Source organism: Phasianus colchicus, chromosome 11 (genome assembly GCF_987193195.1).
Source record: "Phasianus colchicus chromosome 11, bPhaCol1.hap1.1, whole genome shotgun sequence".
Lineage (NCBI taxonomy): Eukaryota > Metazoa > Chordata > Aves > Galliformes > Phasianidae > Phasianus > Phasianus colchicus.
In genome coordinates, this window is record NC_143446.1 from 3,193,217 (window position 1) to 3,215,946 (window position 22,730).

Below are 22,730 nucleotides of genomic sequence, written 5' to 3' on the forward strand. Positions count from 1 at the left end.
CAAAAAGAAGCCTGTAAAGGAGGCAGAAGTTGCTGTAAGCAAACAGCTCCTTTACTTGCAGCCATACAGTGGGGGAACACGAGGAAGTTTAAGCTCAAGGCTGCTTCTTTTTCTCCTCATAACCATTGGGAGCAGGAATGGTTCTGAAAGTAACAGCTCTTGTATTTCTGAGCCTGCTACTCTGCTCCTTCAGTTTTTAAATCTTTACGAGTATAAAATTTGTTAAAATACACTGTCTTGTGCTTTGAGTGGTGCCTGTAGTCTTTCAGGTCTTGCTGCTTTAACTGCAGCTGTTGTTGTTGTGGAAGAATGCACCACAACCACTGTAGGAGAGGAGACGGGAATGAAAAGGCTGGATGGGGCGGTGAGCAGCGTGGTCTGGTGGGAGGTGTCCCTGCCTACAGCAAGGGGTTTGGAACTACATCTTAAAGGTCCTTTCCAAACCAAACCGTTCTACAGTTCTATTTTTTAACTAACTTAATAAGAAAAGTCTCATCTTCAGCTTACAGAAAAGGATCTTTTTGGCAAATAAAGGTGTTGGCTCTTGCCTTTTTTTTGACTGCCTTTAGGTTTTACATTAGCAAGGTTGTGTTGTGTTACGTGCTAGCCAACAGAAACCCAAACTCAAGCCCTTTTTGGGCTTTTGGAACTCTTTCACAGGTTCAGAGTTTTGTTTTCTTTGTGGGTGGCTTTTTAATTTGTTTATTGCTGTAGGAAATCAAAATGCACAAGGGAAGAGGATGGGGCAGAGAGGAAATAAACAGTGTTTGGCTGTTCTCTGAATTCCTATCTGTTTCATGCTGCTGCTGCCCAGTACTCTGTCAGCTCCGCCTCTTATTGTTTATGGCAGGGAAGGCTGGGGGAGAGCAGAGTTAATCCTCCAGGGGTCTTGGGGGTGGTTTTGGGGTGGGGGAAGGACTGTGGAACTTGGGAGGTAAGGATGCCAGTCTGTATGCTTCATTTTGCTTTGATATGCATCCTCTCCCATACTGGTGGCTTTCTCATAGCTGCTGAGGGGACCTCTCTCTTCTCTCCTCACCCCCATATTCACTTGTCTGTGACATTTAGTGTGAGGCTGTAATGTGTGGAAGGAGTTACCTATGGAAATGAAGAGCAGGAGTAGTTTTCTTCTGGAGCTGCAACCTCACTCCTAGCATAAGAAGAGCTGTGCTGCCTGGAGCACTTGGGTGAAGCTTGGCAGCGGATGAAACAAGCACAGAGTTTGCAGGGAACTTGAATGGAAGGTACTGCATACAGCATGGCCTGAACTCCATGGTGGCCCTTGGTTGTGTAGGATGGACTGGGGGCCCTGCGTTACAAGAGCTGAAGCAGAGAAAGCATCATGTGCTAAGAGCCATGGGTTTGAAGCATGCAGTAAGGTGTAGGGGAGATTGAGATCGAAGCAGAAGTTTCTGAACAAGAATGAAATAAGGTATTGATACCCCAAGGGAGATCTTGGGAAAAGGTTGATGTTCTAGGACAGCCCAGGAGTATCTACTTATCTCAGATGTAATTATGCAGAACACAAAAACAAAGAAAGGCTGAGAGTTGAAGGAATTGATTTTCCTTCATTCAGATACTAAAAATTAGCCCCTGGTCTCAGGCAGAGGGCAAAGCACAGTCCTTTTCATGAGGTTGTAGCAGTTACCCACTTGTTCTCTGCTGCAGGGATGGTGCAGGCTGCATCACTTCCCTTTGTCCCCATACACAGGTCTGCCTCTCCTAGTCCTATAGCAGTGCTGGGGGAGAGAGCTGCACTGCCCTGCAGGACCTTCTGGGCTGCCTGCAGTCCCCTGGCTCAGGACGGCTGAGCTGCCTGCTCCCTGGAATAGAGCTTTATCCCTTCTTTGACTCTTTAATGCTAGTACCCACATGGAATTGCACTGACCTGTTGATAGAAGCGATCATTAAATACTTTAAATCATTAAGGACTTACATGAGGAGGTCTGTTGGTAGTTTACTTTGTGATTGGGGTGGTTAAGAGCATTTGCTGTGTCTCTAGTTGATGGGGTGAGCATAGGATTTTTGTTGCCATACCATATTATTCTAGTTTATTTATGCTTATAGTTTATTATTTGCATCAGTGGATGTCGAAAGCAAAAGAAACAGCACTTGTAGAGTAATATAATTGTCCGGAGGTTTAGAACTGGGGTGAAATGCTTCTCCTTTGCAGGAGCGGTGTGGGAGCTGTGTATTCCTTCCTTGGAAGAAGTGCTGGGGTACAGAGAGCCTTGGTGCAGCTAAGTGCAGCTACTGGGTGTAGGATGAGTGAGAGGTCGGGGGGGGTTGGCAGGGGCTGTTGGGCTGCAGACTCCTTCCACAAGGCTTGGGATGTTTTCTTAAAGTTAGTTCTTTTTAGAGTGACATCATCAGTTGGGCTTCAAGTTTCTTGCCCGTAGGTATCAACAAACGGAGGGAGCAGGACCAAAAAATGAACCCTACAAAACCGCTGTAGGAAGTGCATTACAAGCTCTAAACAGGGTAAAGCAATTTCCTTAATGAATTGCAAGGTAACTATTGCACAGAATGGAGAACATCTGGGATGAAGAAGTGAGCTGCTTTTGAATTAAAATCAAATGTTTGGGGAAAAGACGTTATCCCAGAGGAGGCTGTATCCGACTTCGTTCCCGTCGTTCCTGGGATGTGATTTTGTTATCTCTGGAGGAGAGCTTTGTGGGCAAGCTGTGTGGTTTGGATTCCTTATTTATTTATTTATTTATTATTTTGGAAGCTATAAGGCAGCACATCGGAGCTTTGCAGTAGCCAGCCCGAAGCTCGGTCTGCTGTGACTGCACATCCTGTTCTCAAGGGAGTGTGAGCAGGGAGGTCCTTACTGCTTGTTCTGAGCTTGTTTATACTGGAAGGACAGTAGTTAGCTGCTTGAAAGAAGTAAGACCCAGATAATGAGTAAATGAGTAGAGAACAGTGAGGAAATAGGTGATCTGCTTAATCATGTGGACTCTGAATTCTTTTTTCTGACTCTCCCTTGAAGAAGAAACAACCCAGTTGTTTAGAGTTGTCTTTTCTTTCCCCCACTACTTGCCATGGCACTCATAAAAAAAAACACAGAAGAGGAGGTCTTATACTTCAACTAAATCAATGCTCCTGGTCAGCAAAATGCCTCTTTTAACAGGGTGAGGTACAAAGCTGTTATTCCCTGCTGTTAGTGTGGAACCTCTGTATGAATCCATATGCTGTCATTTCCATGAGCAGGTGCAGCCTCTTGACAGACTTCAGTTTCTGCCATTTGCCTTTAATGAAGAGGGACTAGGAATGAAATTCAGTGAGTTTTACAGCATTGCCAGTAAACCAGCTCTGGAAGTGCCCCATCACCATTTTTGGTTGTACCCAAATACTCATCAAGAGGAAAGGGTTACTGCTCAAATGTCAGGGTTCTGCCCAGTGAATGATGACCAAGAATTCCTACAATTTGCCAAATGAGTAGTTTGAGGGAAATTACAGAGAGAGTGGTGAGGTGCTGGAACAGCTGCCCAGGGAGGTTGTGGATGCTCCATCCCTGGAGGTGTTCAAGGCCAGACTGGATGGGGCCCTGGGCAGCCTGGGCTGGTATTAAATGGGGAGGTTGGTGGCCCTGCATGTGGCAGGGGGGTGGAGATTCATGATCCTTGAGGTCCCTTCCAACCCTGGCCATTCTGTGATTCTGTGAAATGAGTTTGCAGTCTTGATTCTGTTACTAATTAATAACTCATTTGTCAGGAAAAATAAAAGTGGGAGAAGATATTCTCCTCCCAATACACTTCAGGGGTTCTCAGCAGATGGGCGTGAGGGTGTTAGGCTGCAGTGTCCCTCTGCAGCACCACTCAGTGACCTTCCATGCATGAAGTGAGGGCTTGGGAAAGCCCCTTGACTGAGACCTGTGCTTCTTGGAAGAAGCAATACACTAAAGGTATTTTCTCCCAAGGTCACAGGTGGATGCTGTGCATTTTGGAACAATGTTTGGGCTGAATTCGATGTGAATGTCTGTACAGCAGTGTCTTTTCAGTGCCAGCCAGAGCTACAAAAGACAAATTCCTAGCATTTATCAGCATTAAGTCATTTTCTGAGCTTGACAGATAGCAGCACTTTTACTCTTTCAGAGTTGTGTCCAGTAGCCAGCAGCTACTTGTGTACATCACCGTCATGGTGATCAGTTAGCAGAGTCCCTTTTCAATTGAGCCTTCCTGTCATAGCATTGGATATACCTTTATGGTGGTTCATAAGGGTAATTAAAGTTTAACATCTGTTGAGAGTGGGCAGTTGTCACTTTTACCAATATGGTGTGGTGACCCCCAGGTCATCTTTGTGTTAGCAATATTTGTGAGGCTCTTTTGCCAAACTTTACGGCTCTACTGAAAGGAGGTTCAAGTGTGTAGAGTCATATACTCAAAATTTGGAGGTAAGCAAGTGGCGCATCTGTGGCTAAAGACAAAAGCATGGAAGGCTCTTTCATCTAGTTGGTTGCAAGCAGGAGGGAAACAGATGCTAGGTTGGGTTTGTGCAGGGTAGGAAAGTATCTTGTGACTGATTTATTTTGATATATTCAGTGGGAAGGGTGAAGATAAAAGTTTTTGGTAACCTTGATCTCAGAACCAGCAGAAAAGTGTCCTTTGTGAGTGGCACTAACTGTAAATCCTCCTGGCCCTCTGCCAGCAGGACATTCTGTTGGAAGGAATGGCTCTGGAAGAAACCCATGCTGCTGACAGTTCTGAATCCTCTAATGGATTTTTAATCTACAGTGGTAGCCAGTAAAAATAAGTTTGCTGTCTGATTTGCTTTGCAGACAGGAGCATTTTGGATCTGCCATATGCTTATTGTCATCTTTATTTCATGAGAGCTCAAAACTGTGTATTTCCATTCCTTCCTGCTTTGGGAGTTTTTCTTTTTTTTGCTTGTGTTCAACTTAGTTTGGTAAACTGTAGGTGGCATTAGTAACACCTTCTCCTCTATAGCGTAATGATTGTTGGAGGTGGGGTTGGGAATAAAGAGGGACAAACCCGTGTTGAAGTCTTTTTCTAAAAACTGCTTAAACCAGAAACCTAGTTTTGAGTCCGGTGCTGGAGGGGAAGAAGGATGAGGCATGGGAAACAAGCTCCCAGCCCTCTGCAAGCCTGGGTGGTGAACTGCTGACAGCTGAGCACAGGCAGGGTTGGGTTGTGGTTAGCTCTGAGTTGTGGTGTGCAGTGGGACTGGATCTGCCTCACAGGGGCTGCTGGTTGCCCTGGACCACCGGTGATGGGAACACATTTCCTGAGCAGAGACAGTCACAGACAGTGAATCATTCCCCAGTAATGAAGTGTGCTTCTCTGCTGGGCAAAAAAAAGAGTGTGTGGGTGGGGTGGTGCTGAGAAAGTGGAATAGATCAACTCGGCCTTTCAGCATTGAGGAAACATGCAGTTTTCCTCATTCTGAAAGAAAACACTGCTTATGAGCTGTGTCAGGCTCTTTCCCTGAGACTCTCTTCAAGGAGGTGAACCATAATGTTATCATATCACAACATCCAGAGCCATAGATTGACTTTGTAGAGTGGCAGTGACTGAGCTTTCTTTGAGAGGGGATTAGCTCTTTGCCTTCCCTTCTCTGTGCCACTGCTGTAATTTATTACATAACTTCTTTACCATGTATGTGTAATTAGAGCCTAAACTCCTAGAGGGATCTCTAGGACCCCTAGAGTCTGGACCTTCCTTGCTTGTCAAAATTGGCCAACCTAGTGCTACCTTTGTGTGTTCACAGAGACAAGGCTTTGGCATTACTTTCCTATCAGCTGACTTTTGAAATCTTGTCTCTTGGAATTCCAGACTGGATGGTCCCTCATGCTGGGTGGGCAAATCGGATCCAGGTTCATCTTTTCTGTGCAATGAATTTGGAATCGTGGTGTGCCACGTCCCTCTGTTGAGTCTTCCCAGTCTTTGCTCAGGATGTTGTTCCTTTCTTCGGTGCTGATTGGCTTCTGTAGCTGTAGGTGCTGTGGGCAAAGCATGTAAAAGCTGACCTGCAAGTAGCTTTTACGCTGAAATGCTGTTTGCTTTGAAAATAAAACTGATCTTTAAACTAAGACAATGGAGATTTAAGCTAGATGTCAGGAGGAAGTTTTTTACCCAGAGGGTGGTGAGGCACTGGAACAGGTTGCCCAAGGAGGCTGTGGATGCCCCATCCCTGCAGGCATTCAAGGCCAGGCTGGATGTGGCTCTGGGCAGCCTGGGCTGCTGGTTGGTGACCTGCACGTAGCAGGGGGTTGAAACGAGATGATCATTGTGGTCCTTTTCAACTCAGACCATTCTATGATTCTATGATCTGGGGAGGGATGTTTCCTGTTCCTAGCCTTTCTTTTAGGAAGGAACACAAATGCCATCTATACAGACATTGACAATGCCGAAAATATTTAGGGTGATTCTGTGAAATAAGAATTTTTTACTCAGTTATGAGTTAACACAGAGAAATATCAGTAATTGTTAGGACTGATCACTGCTTATCTCAGACGGTCTGGGGTTTTGTGGAGTGCAGCACTAAGCACTCCCCTTCATAGGGCAGTTAGCTGGGGAGGGCATTTCCCCTCCCCAGGAGTTTTGAAGGAGTTTATTTTTTAGGAAGCCAATATCAACTTTAGAGTAACTAAATACTTTTTTTTTTTTTTTTTTAATTAAATGCAATCAACCTTTTTGTAGCAAATAATTATCCATACATGCATATGTACAAATAGAGCTTGCTGCCTCATTCTGCCTTTGTCCAGTATTCCTTCTGAAGTCCGTGTGGAAGTGAGCACTGCCATCTCCTGAAGAATATCCCTTTTATTTCTTCCAAGGCTGCCAGGACCTGGCCCTGCCGTGTGTCCGCAGCCCAGAGCAGTGGCTGGCAGGGACTGTGCCACCAGCCTGTGTTGTGTAATGCCAGCGTGTCTCGTTGGGGATGGTGGTGAGAGCAGCCTTATGTAATGCTCATTGTCACATTCCCGTTCCAGCACTGTCGTGTCAGCAGAAGGGAAGGATTAGCTCTCCCTTTTCTTTGTCTCTTCTTTTTTTTCCCCGCTTTCTCCCACCCTTTCTCGAGAGAGGCTTTTGTTGTCGGGGAACATGCAGTTTCGTGCTGTGTTCAGCATTGCCATGCTTTGCAGGAAGAAAGATTTTATCCTAGAGGGCAAGACTTGCAGGTCTCCCGAAACTGATGGATGGGAGAGTTTTCTAAGACACTGTTTCTCTCAGTTTCTGCTTCCCGTAAATCACAGTGGGCTCCTTAATGCTTGCATTGAATATGGGTTCAGTCTGGGTGTGCCACATGAGTGGGAGAGGTGTACCTGCCATCCCCGGAGGGGTGCTCTGCACCAAGCAGATGCCCTCCCCTTTGTGATTCTACAGCTCCTTGCCTTTCTTTGCTGTTACTGTATTCCATTGCAGTTTGAACAAGAGGAAAAGGAGAATTGCTTCCTTCCTTTCCAGCGAGCAGTGTGTGGCCACCAGGCATCTGTGAGTCACAGCTGAGAACTCAATTGCTGCAAAGGGGGAAGGGGCTGTAAACAAAATAATCATCTGAGGATGGCTTTACATCCAGTTTGGTTCAAAAGTAAATAATAAGAAGATGGATCTGCTAGGCTAGTATTGGCCAGTAACACTGCTGGCTCAGGTTTATTTCCTACTAGGTTGTGATGTTACCTGCAAACTGTTAAAAGGTTTTTAATCTTATACAATATGTTAAAATCACACTGTCAGCGATCCACGTGTGCTTTATCTTTGGCTGAGGGCTGCCTAGGAAGTTCCCAAACTTTTCACTCAGAGGGTGGTGAGGCACTGGAACAGGTTGCCCAAGGAGGCTGTGGATGCCCCATCCCTGCAGGCACTCAAGGCCAGGCTGGATGTGGCTCTGTGCAGCCTGGTCTGCTGGTTGGCGACCCTGCACACAGCAGGGGGTTGGAACAAGATGCTCGTTGTGGTCCTTTTCAACCCATGCCATTCTGTGATTCTATGATTCAAACCATGCTAGCACGTGACCCAGCAGAAAGATGAATTCCTCACCCCAAAGAGCCTAGGGCTGCTCCCAGTTTGAAGTGCTAATGTGCTCTGTGTGTGTAAGAGGAGTCTTGAGGCCACAAACAATAAAAGAAAAACAAGAAAAGAAGGGAGGGGAGGGGAAATGGTTAATACTATAAAATCTGACGATGCAGCTGAAAGCAAAGAGCTTTATGCAATGCTGACTTTGAAATACCTGTTTTTATTAAAATGCCTGTACAAATCCCTCTGCGATCTGCTGCTGTGCTCCATTCTGTGGCCAGTCGCCACGGTGCCCACGGATGTCTTGGTTGCAAAACAGGCTTTGAGGACAAATCTTGATGAGTCCCAGATACTGGACCTGGCTGGAGGTTGGGGAGGTGATGGAATCCTCTTTACTCCTCAGCACCGCAGCGGTATTAGCGTTAAACCTTCCGTGTTCCTCTCTCAACTTCAGACAGAAGAAATGGTGCTTTTAATGCTGTGCAGAGAAGGAGAAACACCAAGAGAGCAGGAGTGTGTCTGAACTCGTCAGCCTGTGAAGCTTCCTAGGCTGTAGCCGGGCCTCACTCATTGTCACTGCATGGCACTCACCATCCAAAGTGTTCTACCTTCAAAAGCAAAGCCCAAAAGCTGCTACACTATTCATATCTCTGCCAAAAGACAGGATATGGTGGATGAGAGAAGCTGTCTGGATTCTAATTTGATGTTCAGCTGATTGGATGGCTTGGCTTCCTGGAGGGGGATAAACAGAACAGATCTTTTATCCTCTCTGAATAAGGCAGAGGATGCATTCACACGTGGTACGCTGTGGGCACTGTGGGATGGGTAATTCCCTTGAAATCCCAGGTAGCCAATAGAAAGACACCAATACAGCACCACTGCCCATCTCCTCAGTGGCACAGGAATGCATGCAGCCTTGTAATGGTAGGTTTGAGTACAACCCCAGCTGTTTCTAAGAGCAAAATGTTTGTTTTCCATAGGGCTCTGTATCAGCTGTGAGGGGACACCAAGGCTTTTGGAAAGCAAAACTAAGCTACTGTTTTGAAACACGCATTAAATTTAGGAAACTTCTGATTGCTTCATGTCTGCAGTGCTTGTTTTGTACCGCGTGTGTAAGAGTAGGGACTTCAGCTGTCTGCCTGGTGGTGGAGTGCTACCAGGGCTTCGTAGTGAAACACTTCTTATTTCAGTGTGAATCCCCCCAAAGCCTGCTCCTCCCTTGTGTTTATTTTCTTCTTTCTCATGCATGCTTTTCAGTGTTATTGAGAAGCTGAGAGAGGCAAAGCAGAAACTGATGACTTCAGCTAGAATAATTCAGCATACGTGTCAGATTTGCAGCCTTGCTCCGGGAGCCTTGAGTTGTCTTTAACCTTCAGACTTCCAGCATCCTTTGCTTTACATTCCTTGTGATGCTTTCTTTATTTTCCTTTTAAGAGTGTACTTCTTCTCATTCATCCATGATAATTCTTTGTGCATGGAGGAGTACCCAGATAGGCATCACTGTCCAGAAACAGCAGTGTGCGATCTGAATAAACTTGTGACTCTGCAATTCCCACTAATCCATCCCTCCTTTATCTTTGCTTTTCTTCTTGCCCCCCTTTACAGAGGAGCATACAGCCTTTACAAATGGGATCCTGTTGTTTTCTGCCTGTACTGTAATTAAGGTAATGCTGTCCCTGCTCTGGTGGCTGAGAGGTGGCTGCAGGCTCTGGGCAGCAGTGGGGATGGCTGGGACATGAGGTGCTTGCCACCTGCATCCTGCAGTGATGCTTGCAGTGCACGGGGATCAACGTAGCACAGCAGTGAGAAATTCTGAGCCTGATCCTTTTTTTTTCCTGTGTTTCTTGTCTGGACTGCAGCATTCTGAAATTGTTCACATAACGTATTTATTTTTGCATCTTTGTATAATCAGACATAAATACCAGAGCCCTCCTGCTGCGTACATATCAAAGATACCAAGAAAGAGATGCTTTCTGAATGATTGGTTGGTATATTGATTCTAGAAGGCTGGGCCTGCACCATGGTACATTGCTTATGGCATCTGCCTTCTGTACAGGGTTTTGTGTAGTCTGATGTAACTGTTATTTAAAAGATTACTAGGACATCCAGGCTTTTCCATGTGGTAGCAGTACTAACATTTGGAGCTGTGGTGCTCAGAGGTTGGGATTTTCGGGGCTCCTTACGTACCTCTTTGTTTTCTGTTGTCACAGGGCTGCCTCACGGTAGAACATGAGCAGGTAATGCACAAGGAGCACCGCTGGGAGTCATGTCAGACGAGTCAATCTCAGGGAGTGATCCGGACCTGGACCCGGACTTGGAGCAGGAGGATATGGAAGAGGAGGAGGAGGAAGATGAGGAGGCGATGGAGGAGGACAATGATGGGGATGATGAGGAGGACTTACTTGATGAGAGTGGTAAGTGAATGGGTAGTGAATCTGTGCGTACTTGTGTTACACAAAGCTGGTGTTGCTAATTTTGGTGGGTGACATCTGGGTGAGTAGTGCAAGGGATAGGATTTGTCTGGGGACTGGTAGGGGGACCTGCATATCTGGGTGGTTAGTTTAAGTTGGGATTTGATGTAGGTAAAAATTGGCCTTCTGGCCCAGAGAATCTTCTTATGAGCTACAAGCATAGCCTGTAAGGAGGTTGGAATTTTTTTAATGGCTGTGTGTTCTAGGAAAGCAATTATCTAAAGATATGGATACATCAGTTTATAATTCCCTGTGTTATTAAAAGGATCTAGGAAAATTAAACATATTTACATCACTGCTTTTTGCCCACAAGTAAACAATTGAATGAATGTTCTTGACAATTATCCCATCTTCATCAACAGAGAGCTGTTCTTTTCTGACAGCATTTCTGACAAAGTTGTCACCTTCTGTGCTCACATAGCCCCAGTATCATCTTCAGTTAGGACCAGTGTAGCTGTTTGTGAACCTCTGCTCTGGAAAGTGTCTTTTTAGCAACGTTGGGTTCTGGTTCATGACCCGATCCCAGAAGTGTTTGGTGGTAGGGCACGTAGCAGTGCGTGGCAGGTGGGAATTCCATGTGCTGTCTTTGCCACCAACTCCTTGTGTCATTGAACCATGGCCCAACCCTTTGGGCATTCCACTATATTCTTGATGATCAATCTTCAGTTATTTCAATTGTGATTTAAATTCAGAGTGTACATGTTTTTACTGAGCATAGGCCTCCATTTCTTAGCACAGAATATGTTAAATACAGGTACTACTGTCTTGTCCTGGTTCCAAAAATATTATTGGTTTTTAAGTACTTTGTTCTTGAGTCTTTTTATTCCTTCTTAGCATTTGAAGATGCTCTTGTGATTTAAAATGTTGAGAAAAGGTTCATACAAATGAATTTTATTCCTCTGTTTTTTGTCACATGGTGATTTTTTCATGAGAAATCAGCAGCGGAAGTGTTAATTGTGGTAAGAAACGAGGTGATTGCAGGGCTGCAGATGGCTCAGAGGCTGGCAGTGACCTTGTCACTTCATTCACAGGAGCATGCACCCAACAGAGCCTGAGGAGCTGTGACATTTTAGAAAAACTTCTATTAGCAGAGGAGTGGCTCTGTTTAGTGTCCACCAGAACACTTTACACCATGCTTGTATTTTATATTCCTTCAGTGACTGATGAAGCAATGGAAATAATGAGAAATAAAAGGAATTTGCATACTGATAATGCAGAGTGTTTTTGTATTTATTTATTAGGTAAAGGAGAAAACTACTGAATGCAGTCTGAGCAAAGCTAGATTGCCTCTGAGATTTCGGATTTTTTCAGCTTTAATTTTGCCTGACAAAATGTTAGGATGCTGTTATCTGGACTGTGAAGTATAGCTAACTTCAAATTTAAGAGGATCACTTTGTGGACGTGGTACTAAGGAGTGTGGTTTAGTGATGGGCCTTGATAGGTCAGGTTGGTGGTTGGACTTGTTGATCTCATAAGTCTTTCACAACCTAAGTGACTCTGTGATTGTTTTATTTTGTCTGTCTGTAGTCCTCTTTGTGTAGTTGACCCTTGTTAGTCAGAATCCTGCTGAGAGCAGTTACATGTATTCCTAAGCAGGAAGTAGTCTATGTTTATACCATGAAACTTGAAAAAGTTGTGGTTTTAATAATTTCTGTTAGAGCTTTGTTCTCCCCATTCCCAGCAGTGCTGTTCTCCTCCCTCCTGGTGTTGTGGTCATCCTGTAGATGTCCCATGAGGGATCCTGGGGGAATCCTTCCCCTGTGGGGTGGTCTTGCACATTTCAAGCAGTGAAAGATTTAACAGATTAATAGTTTTTCCCAGTTATTTCCTTGGAAGGGCACCAGGCTGCACGTATGTTTTCTCCAAACCGAAAATGAATACTTGTTTTACATAGTAGTGATGCAACAATTATAAGACTAATAATTTTACAGTTGTCTTGCAAAATAGTGACTGCATGGAGGGTTTGAATGACTCTTATTATAATGCTCTGTTATTCCTTCTTTCTGAATGTCTTCTAATTATTCTGGAAATCATTATCTCTTACTCATACATACTGCTGTCGTTCTGCTATTAATAGTTGTGGCAAGTTGGTTGTGTTCTTGCCTCAGAAAATATGGGTTAAACACTTTTATTTTTTTAATTATAATTCAAAGGAAAAATTGTTAAGAGCTGATTGTTTCAGGTGTCTGAAAGGTGCCTTAAGTGCAGGCATTTGGATGCTGCTCTCGCAGCTCTGGTTGTGTTTGCATTGCAAGGTGTGTGGTGCAGCAGATGGGGATTGATATCAGTGCTCCTGGAGTACAGCAATAGACAGCTTTCCAGTGTCATCCTATTACTGCAGTTTTTAATATACAGATATACCAGACAGGCAGCACCAAATAATACTAGATGCTCCAACTGGGATATTACAATATTCACACCATTAGCTTTGTCTCCTGCCTATGTTGCCTGCTGTGCCTGTCCCATCCTGTCCCATGCCCTCTTCCTTTCCCCAGGCCTGGGAACGTGCTGGCTCTGTGGCACCTACATTTGACCAACAGAGGGCAGGAGGAGGTGGAGGCAGTCTGCATTCCTTCCCACCTCAGAAGAATCACCTCTTCCCTCTTTGCTGAAGGGCTGGTGCAAAATGTACTGCCCTGCCTGGGGACATGAAGAGGGGGAGGAAGGAGAGAGACAATTCGTGCTGGTATAGAGTGCACTCCAGCCTCTTTGGAGGGTGAAGGCACTGGCATCTCCTCTTGAGAGGAGACCAGAGGGACTGGATCCCCATGGAAGGTTGGTGAAGGGGAAAGAAAGACCCTCATTCAAACCCCTTAAAACCACTCAGCTCTGCCTGTCACATTGAATAATGTCATAGCTTCAGATAGAGTCACCTCTTATTCGTGGAATGTGCTCCAGAATGCCCTTCTGTGTCTGCTTTCTGTTTGAACTTGGGCATGCCACTTGATAGTCATAGTTTTGGGTTTCCCAAGATGCCAAAGAAGGAATACTTCACTTGAGAGACAGCCACTGGTGAGGCAGGTTTGTAAAGGTCTTTGCTTTCCTTGGGCTCCTGCAAAAGGAATGCCTTTCTGATTAAAAGGCTGCTGCCGTGCTTGGAATTTCTGCTTGGTGGTTGAGGAGTAAAAGCATCTGCATAAAATTACAGCAAAAATGGATTTTGTTGAGCATGATGTTCCTTTGTGGTGCTTTGGAGCTCCTAGTCATGGTGTGTGCAGGAAGGGATACAATTGCACTGCAGGTGGAAAAAAAGAAAAGGAGCTACAACTAGAATGTAACATACTTGTAATTTTGCATGAATTTGATGGTATTTTTATACGAGTAAATGGAAACAAGTCCCAGCAACTTGAATTCTTTTTGCCTTGACTGCACAACATGTTCTGCTGGGAAACACTGGTTCCTTTCCAGCCCAAGCCGTTCTGTGATCTGGAAAATTACCTTAAGGAATTGAATCTTAAACACTGTGTGTACATATGCCAACGATGGGTACCCCTAGGTATGGATCCTGTAGTCTAATTGGCAAATGACCAGTTGGGTACTGAGGGGAGTGATGGCTGATGTCATTCCATTTTTTTCCTTCCTGATGGACTTCCCTATCTCGATTCCTTCATTTTGGTTACCCTTGACTGGATGCACTCCTTCTGGAATCTGCCCACAGCTATTTGTAAGGAAGCTGGAAGTTTCTGTTTTGGGGAACCAAACCTCAACAGTAACATTGCTTGGCCCTGATCTGAGAAACCAAACTGAATGTCCGTGTGCGCTTTGTTTTTAAACAACCAGGGAGATTTTAGTGCTGACAGTGACTTCTTGCAGGCTGTGTGCTGAATTAGTGGCTGGATGCACAGGGGAGGTGTGTGCAATCCCAAAGAGGTACAGAAGTAATTGCCACGTGCAAAAGAATCGACTTGTGAACTAACATCCTGGTGTGGTTCTGAGCCTTATGGAATTGTTATCAGAAACTGCATTACCTTATCAGTGGTTCTTCTGGATGAGAACATTTGAATGTTTCATCATAAGGGTGTGTAGCCCATGGAGCAGCCCTATGGCAGCACACGTGCCTCTGGCTGCAGGTGCTCCATGCATTTCTCCAGTGACTTGCTGTAACTAAAACGAAGCTTTTTTCTAATACTTTCTCACTCCTTGGAAGGGGCAGGAGGACCTTTGAAGTTGCTTTGCGTTTGCTAAGTGTGCATTCTCTGCCTCTGCAAGCCTTGCATTTGAGAGTTAGGTTAATTTCCTAAGAGAGAGAAAGTTAGGAGCTGACTGTCCTCTGTGCTTCCACAATCCAGCTGAATAAAATACAAAAGATGTAATTGATATCAAAGGTGAAAAGGGGCTGGATACTGCCATTTGCCATTTTAGCAATCCCAGCTGTTGAGTAATGCAGAGAGGTTACGCTGAAACCGCAGCGAAGGTTTCCTGTCCCAGGAAGGCAAAGTTCCACTGGCTTCCCTGGGAGCTTTGCTTCATTGGGAGCAGGGTTCCCATTGCTGCCTGTCTCCCAGCCCTGTGAGCTCTCAGCCAGGAGGAAGGAAGCCGTGCGCTCAGCACAGAGCTTTGTGCCAGCTGCTGTCTCTGCCCCATCTCCTCTGCTCGCCCTCAGCAGGAGAAGCTCAGGTGGAAGGTGCCCGTGTCTCCTTGCCCCCTCGCAGGCTCTCTGACGGCAGCTGCCTTTTGGAGAGGGTGGCACTGAGTCTGGTGACGTCAGAACGTTGCATAACCCTCCGGAATGACTTCGCTGCTTTAAAAGGAGGCGATGACGCCAGAGCCCCGCATCCTCCTGACCCGCCGGCTGCGCGCCGCTGCCTGATCCCGTCAGATGATGCTGTTAGGACTCAGCGTGTGCTCCCCCCCACTTTCCATTCTCCTTCCCTTCGAGCTATTGCGTATGTGGGAGCTCAAAATAGAAATGCTTCCGTGCCCACGTCCGTGGCTTTGCGCTGCATCTGTGGGGTTTTTTTTAACCACTCACCATGTGCTGAGTGCTCTTAAAGCTGCACGAGCATGGGAGCAGCACCTGGGCACGGGGTGTGGGTGAGCAAGCAGTTATTAGCTGAGCACAGAGTTACTGCAAGGCTTCCTGGTGGAGCAGGAGGGTCCTGCTGCTTCCTGCTTTTCTGATAGGCTTGGCAGGATTGGGGATTTGTGTTTCATTGGCTGCAGACGTGCCTTTTGAGAGGCAGAGGATGTCCAAAGAGGGACAGCACGCTGCTCGGTCTTTGTACCTTTTTCCCATGTTATGTTTTCACTGATCAACTTTGTACCATGCGTAGTCATTGCTGAGAGGTACTGCGCTCTGTCTGCAACTTCTGAAAGCAAGATAGAATCACAAGGAAGCTAATTAGCAAATTTGTACTGCGGTATTTTCCCTCTTGAACAAGGAAAGGAATGGCAAAGTCGCTTTGCCAAGGTCGCATGGTAAAGCCACACTGAAAATCCCCTGCCTTGCATTTTATGCAATGCTCCCTTTATTTTCAGATGTACCAGGCAGGGAGAAACACTTCTCTGTTTGTTCTGCGTTGGAGTTTAAACTATGCAAGGGATCACTTTCTTTTTTTCTTTTAATTTATCTGGCATTGTACTGCTTTTAATGACTGGTTCAGTAAAACTTGTGTAGCTGTCTGTTGCTTAAACACTGTCGTTGGCCAAGAAGTGGCAGCAGATTTGGAAGGAGGAGGAACTGTTTTAATTAGCTGACATCTGTTCTTTGGATTTTGAAACAAAGCATCACGTTGCAGTTATTAGCTCGATTTTGTTTTGTTGCTCTAGGCTTTGTAGAAACCTGCAGCAGTGAACTTCCACCAGCGTCCATCATCACTCAACTCAGTTTTTTTGGTGCAGTACTCAGCAGGTTGTGCTTCAGATGCTGAGAATGTCTTACGTTTTCTTCAGCTTGCGGTTCAGTCAGTGAGCAGAGAAAAATCTCTGAGTAGGAGTACAAAGGCTTTCATTCTCATTTACAAATATGCAAACAGGAATGATGCAGCAGAAAGCTGCAAGGTAAAATCTGTTGGGGTTAGGTGAAAAAATTGCTGGTCTCTGTCAAAACAAATTTTGCAGTTAAAACAGCTGTAAGGTAATCGTTTTGTTTGTAAAATAAACTTTTGAAAGTAGTTTAGAAGTGACACTGTGTACTTTTAGTTGGGATTCACATTAAGGTTGGGCTTAAGTGGAAATGGAATGAAGGTGTACAAAATCCCCTTGTTACAGTGCACAGTGCCATCTGCAGCAGCAGCAATGTAGGAAGAGATGTGAATCAGTTTCTTGAGGGTAAGTGGAAGACAAATTGCTGGGATTGTATCTTAGTGGGCAGTGAAAAGCATGTGAATCACAGGCTTTGATTGGCAGGATGATCAGTGTCTGTGATATGAATCCCTTGAGTCATTAGACAAGATGGTGTGCTTCTCACAGCTTCTTTGCTTCACTATGTTTAAACAGTCTTTGAATCCTTGGGACTCAGATCTGAAGCAGTGCATGTTTTGTCACAGTGATTCTCTGAAAAGCGTTGGTGGAATGCACAGCTTCATCACTTCATGTCACTGACGATTACGTAGGTTGCTCCTGAAGTAATGCCTCCTATTTATTTCCCTAGAAAGCTACAACAGATACAATGAGCACAGTAATGCTGTTTGATAGAGCCAGCTCTCAGCTACAAAAGACTATTTTTCAACAGTCATCACCACTCTCTCTGCTTTTTGGGCAGTGATGAACAAGAGCCTGCATACCACACTCATAACAATCCATACCAGTGCAGGTGATGCAGTCTGGCTGTTGCCACTGCTGAAACTGACCACCCACTGCCTCGTGCTCATGTCCACTGTTTGCTCTCCAGAAACATTCAGCAGGTATCAGTGAATGTCAGTGGGTGCCATTTTTTCTGCACAGAGGAACTCAGTGACCAACCTTTGCTTCATACACACTTCCATGTCAGACACCATTTTCTCCGACTGCTCCTCTGCTGCCATCTCTTGTACAGCAACAACATGTCATGGAATAGAGGTGGGAAGGTTTAACCATATTGCCATTCCATCAACATCCACCTCTGATATTGTGGGCAAACAGAATAAAATAGGAGGCATTAATTTTGGAGCAAGCTTTGTAGATTTTTGTTGCATCATGTACAAACCCAAGCTGCTCCTCATGATTTAGGGATTTTCAGGTTTCTCGTGAAGAATGACCTTGGGTAGCAAGGACAATAAACCAAGATTTGTTTGAATATAAATACAGTGAGACAATACGGATTGGATTTCACACCTTACAGCTCAGTCCAAAACTCACTATATTGATGAGTTTTCCAGAGTAACCTCAAAATATCCAGCGTTTTATTTTTTATAGTGCAGCATGTAGTGGGAATGGTGGTGATGGGCTGATGGCTGGACTTGGAAAAAGATCTACAGATCTTTTCTAGCTGTAACGATTCTCTGCATTACTGAGAAGCAAATGATTCAACTTCGGGTGATGGAGGAGAGGGAAATTGTTCTTCTTCCTGACAAGGCTAGCCTCATAGAAAGCTGTTCAGTAAATGGATGTAACAGTAAGGAGATGACCAACAGGGAGGATGCTGTTCTGTGACCTGACTGCTGCTGGCAGGTATGGCTTGGGGCTGCAGGAATGTATGCTTCCCCAGTAGGGCTGCTGTGTGTTGATAAGTTCTTTTCCATCTTGCACAGTAAGGTAAAGAAGGAAATTCCCTTTTTATTCCTCCGAGGTAAAGGACAGGTGCACGTCACATTTTCCATGGTATGCTGAACTTTCATTTCCTTTATGCTTTGTGAGTGGAACAGACATGCCTTGGAAAGCACCCAGCTGTATTTACACAAACAGTTGCCTTTAAGTTTTGTTTCCTGGTTTCAGAAAGCCCTGTTCAGATGCAGAGGTTGTGCTTGGTTACCCCTTCCAGCCCTCCAGTGCCTTTATAAGGCCTGCTGCCAGATCCTGGCCACGTGCTTTTCTCAGTCGGTGGGTCCCTCTTCTGCCCTTTGACAAACACGGTGTGTTCCTTTGTGCCAGAGTGCTTGAATTGGTGACAAAGAGGAAAGCCTATCTGGGTAACAGGCCTCTTTTAAGCTACTTTTTTTCTCTCTTTTAACTAACTTCATGATCTTTTTCTTTGGTAAAATGTAGTTATGAAAATGCCATGTTGGTTTTATTTTAAAGACATCCAGTGAAGCACTGGATATTTTGCTGGTAGCCAGCATTCTCTGTATGCACCACCCTCTGAGTGGTGGCTCTCACAAAAGCTGGTCTCATCAACGGTGAGTCTCGTAACAAGGAGTGCCTGTGCTGTGCCATGGCTGCTTGCACACCTGTAGCCCAAGCAGGAGTTTGTTTGCTTTTGTTTGCTTTGTTGTCCCAAGCAAAGAGCTGGCTTTGAGAGTGAGCTGCCTTCGTCACACGTCCATCATCCCCAGGTTGAATTTGCTCCTGTCTGTGGCTCTGTTTGTGGAGGGACGCACGAAGAAGTCAGCAGCTCTGAGGAGGACTGGGCAGGACCTGCAGATCTTTGGGTTTTGGTCACAGCCCGGTGCAGATGGGTGGTGGGGAGGAAGGCATGGCACGCTCAGAGCTAAACGTGCCCTGCAAATTCTGCTTGGTCGTTTCCTTATAAACTTGGAACTTTCTTTCTTAGCCCTTTCGTTGCACTGCAAGCGTTCTGCAGGCAGGCAGTGCTGTGGGAGTTACTGATTCAGTGAGACCAATGGGATGCTCTTTTCCCGGTTGTTGAGCAAACAGGTTCGATCTGCTCAGGTTTGGTTGTGCCGGTTTCTTGGAAACCAGCAGGCATAGTGCAAGCAGTTCACCACGCCGCAGATACAGAGATTGTTGTCAGAGCCAGAAGGCTGTACACTGCTGCACCCCAGCCCCCCTCCCCTTGGTGCTGTGCAGCAGGGAAGCACAGCGGCGATCCATCCCTCCGGCCCCTGCCCAGACCGTCCTGTTGTCTGTTGGGATTCCCCTTGCGTGGGGCCCCGCCGGAGCCCTACGGTTATGTAAGGATTTTTATTTTATTCCCAGGCTCGATCCCTGCCACTAGTTGAACTGGATCGCGGGCTGCGTGAATGGGACCCGATCCCAGCGGCGCGCAGCCCCGCAGCACCAGCCGGGGGAGAGGAGCGAGCCGTCCCCGCGCTCACCCAGCGCACCTCCCTGCCGCCCTCCAGCCCTCCAAACCTCTTTTCCCAGGCACGTCCCGCAGCCAGGTGGGCAACGGTGCCCAGTGCAGCAGCAGCAGCTCCCCGGGGCAGGGCTGTGTTGCCTGACGCTCAGCCGGGGAGGAGACGGTGACAGTTTTTATTTAGGCTGAACACGAGGCGTATTTAACCAGTTATATAACAGTGACCCCGCTCCGCCTCGGCTGAGTTCAGGGAGGATGTCTGCATGCTGAGTCCCGGCTCGGGGGGTTTGTGCACCGGGAGCTATTTACTAAAGTTATTTTCAGAAACCTTAAGTACAGGTTTCCCCGCCTGTACCCTGGACTGCTTTATCAGGAGGCATTTCCCACTTGCCAGCAGAGCAGCCAGTGAGAGCGGATCTGGGGCTGCGGGCAGAGATAAGGAGTTGTTGGGAGTGCCTGGAAACTTTCATACAGAAGACCCTGAGCCCAGAATAGCTGCGGGCAGCAGTCAGCGCGCCGGGCAGCATGTTGCTCCTGGATGAGTCGCAGCAGTTCCCAGGTAGGACCCAGGGGTTTGGTTTCCTTCTGCTTTCCTTGCCCTCCTGCTTTCCTGCAGAGCACCCTCTCTGTGTGCCGGGAGCAGCAGTTTCCTAACTCTCAGGCAGTGGTGGAAACAGTTGAATTTTCAGAGTCTTGCAGTGCTTGTTGCTTTGCTGGAGGGGATACGAGAAGGAAACTTTCCTTGCGCTTATAATTCTGAAGTGATGTGACATGCTGGGTCTGGCTGTTATTGTTTCTGCTGTTGTATCACAGCACTGCAAAAGTAGAACTTAGTGAGCGAGGAGGCAGTTGTTGATCATCAGTATTGTTTTATATCAGTGTAGTCTCCCCCAGCCCCTCAGATCTGTGCATCCTTTCCCCAGCATCTCACCTCCATGAAGTGCCTGGTACCTTGCTGGGCAGAGCTGGGCTGCCCACCCCATATTGCCTCCTTGGTGCCAGTGGGCTTAAGGGCTGCTTGGCTCCTTTTTTCCTCCCTCCACCCATTGGAACACGCTGGTGAGACCCTCACACCAGTGCACACTTTGGGGATAGCTGCCCCTTGGGTTGGTTGCTGTGTGTCGAAAGAAAAAGCTCTGGATTTGAAGAACTTTCTAAATGTGTAATGTGATGTGTTACTGTGAGGTCAGGTCCTTGCAGAAGCCACCTCGCTCCCAGGGAGATACCAGTCCCAGTCCTGTTTGTTGTACAAGTTTGGGACACTTCACAAGGAGTTTTGATAGAAATAAACCATGCAGTGTTTGTTGTCCATTAGTGGAGAGGTGTGGATTCTAGCAAAGAATGCATCTTTTCCTGCTTTCTCATCTCTCTGGTGGTGGTGGTAGGATAAGAAGGCCAGTTCTGGGAGAGTGTCAGGTGAGAAGAGAAAGGAATTACACTGCAAAGTGAGTTTGGATAAATGAAGAATCTGGGTGAGACAAGTGGCTTATGTAACTCAGTCTGGATAATAGGTATATAAAGAGAAGAAGGGGGCGGGGGGGGAGGATGCTTTTGGAAGTGAGACTGTAGGTCATATGAACGGGGGGAGAACAGAAGGTTAGAGGCCCTTCAAATTTTTTGGGGGGTGGAGAGAGATTTTGGAGACATAAGAGAGCAGTAGTGCAGATGAGCTGAGCCTTCATTGTGCAGCATTGTGCTTGTCAAGTTAGAATGCCTGGGGTGAGGTGTGTCACAGTGTGCTGCCAGTGGGAAAGTGTCTGTAACTGATGGGGAACGGCTGTGCACGGGCTGGTGGCTCTTGCTTAAGAAGAGCCCTGTCCCCCCTCCACACAGACCCACATCCTCCTTTCTGACCAGTGGGGTGGCTGTAACGTGAGCAGCCCCAGGGCAGGGCTGGTGCTTGCTGTCTTCAGTCTGTAATGAGCTCTGGCATGCTTTGGATAGGGGTGTCCTTGTGACACTGTGTGAGTGCCCCAAACAACTTGGCAGCTCTTGGTCAGAGCGCTGTAGCAGCACACAAAGCAGTGCTGGCATTCTGAAAGGAAGAGCCAGAAACAGCTCGTTCTTTCAGTGATGCTGTTTCATCCTGCTCTTATTAGCTTTCTCCAGCGCTCGGTCACTGCTCTGGCTGTGCTGGGTGGGAGAGGTGCCAGAGGAATGCGGTGGCACACAGGCTCAAACTCAACAATTTGCATTTTTCTCCCAAGCGATGCCTCCCTCATTAAACAAAGCCTGTAAAAATTCCTCCAAAACTACTTTAGGAAGCGGAGCAGAAAAGGGCAATGCAGCTGAAGTTCTCTTACAGTTTGAAAAAAAAAAAACCAAACTAAAAACACAACTTTTGCTTTTAAAGTATGAAAACACGTTTCAGGAGAGGAAGAGAAGCGCACAGATACCAAGGGATGATGCTTTGCGCTGGGATTATTTCCCACGCAGCTCCTTTGAGTTAGGAGCAGCAGATGCCTCTTCCCACCTGGCTTTGACCAGGTGCTGAATGAGGGCTCAGGGAAGAGAGAGAAGTTCAGTGAGTGAGCTGGTGCTCACTGTTTGCTGATTTGGTGGCCTTGGCAGCGAGTGGCAGCAGTAATCCCCTCTGCATTGTTTCCCCTTGCACTGAGGGTACCCTGGCATAAAGCTAATGCCACAACTGCCAGCTACCTAGTGTAAACTAATGCTTATGTAATCATTGCATAATGCAGAGTGCCTGCTCCCTCACTCGTCCTCTTTTCTTAGTCCCTGAAATTTGTGCCTAAGAAGAGGAATGGCAGCAGCCAGCCGGACCCACTGTACTGGGAACACACTAGCCCCCGTCTGCATCTATTTTCTGAATGTGTGTGTGTGTGTGCTGGGGGCTGGAAATCAGCTTTTCTACCTAAATGAGTGTTTATCCACCTTAAAAGGAAAAAAAAAAAAACAAAAAAAAACCAAACCCACAACTACTGTTCTTTTTCAAAGTTGGAGCTGTTATGAAAACAAGCGAGGTCTGAGGGTGAAATCCGGTTCCTCGTGATTTGGATGCCTTTGGTTATTTTTTCTGAATGTGGCTGGCAAAGCTCTATCCTGGGTTACTAGTTAACTGGGCTAACCAGGGCGGGGAGGGCCAGCCCCTCCTACACGCAGCTTGCTGAACACTTTCCAGCTCTGGAGACGCTTCCCAGCTGCAGC

At 46.4% G+C, this 22,730-nt stretch overlaps 1 protein-coding gene and 1 long non-coding RNA gene across 4 annotated transcripts in view; one reads left to right on the top strand and one right to left on the bottom strand.

The window, feature by feature from the left end:
• The window catches only part of RAD54L2 (RAD54 like 2), a 53,433-nt gene that overhangs the window by 5,511 nt on the left and 25,192 nt on the right, over window positions 1–22,730 (top strand). For 2 of the 3 annotated variants that reach the window (XM_031611731.2, XM_031611729.2), the window contains exon 2: window positions 10,190–10,393. In XM_031611731.2, coding sequence (XP_031467591.2) covers window positions 10,246–10,393 — 148 coding nt within the window. In that variant the 5' untranslated portion in view covers window positions 10,190–10,245. Of the gene's footprint in view, window positions 1–10,189; window positions 10,394–19,716; window positions 20,125–22,730 lie in introns of those variants that run through there. The other variant, XM_031611730.2, reaches the window with a different exon arrangement.
• LOC149916391 (uncharacterized) lies at window positions 14,697–19,731 on the bottom strand. The gene is made up of 2 exons (XR_016470051.1): window positions 19,622–19,731; window positions 14,697–15,759 (listed from the first exon to the last, which is right to left on the bottom strand). It is a non-coding gene; the product is annotated as an uncharacterized LOC149916391 (long non-coding RNA).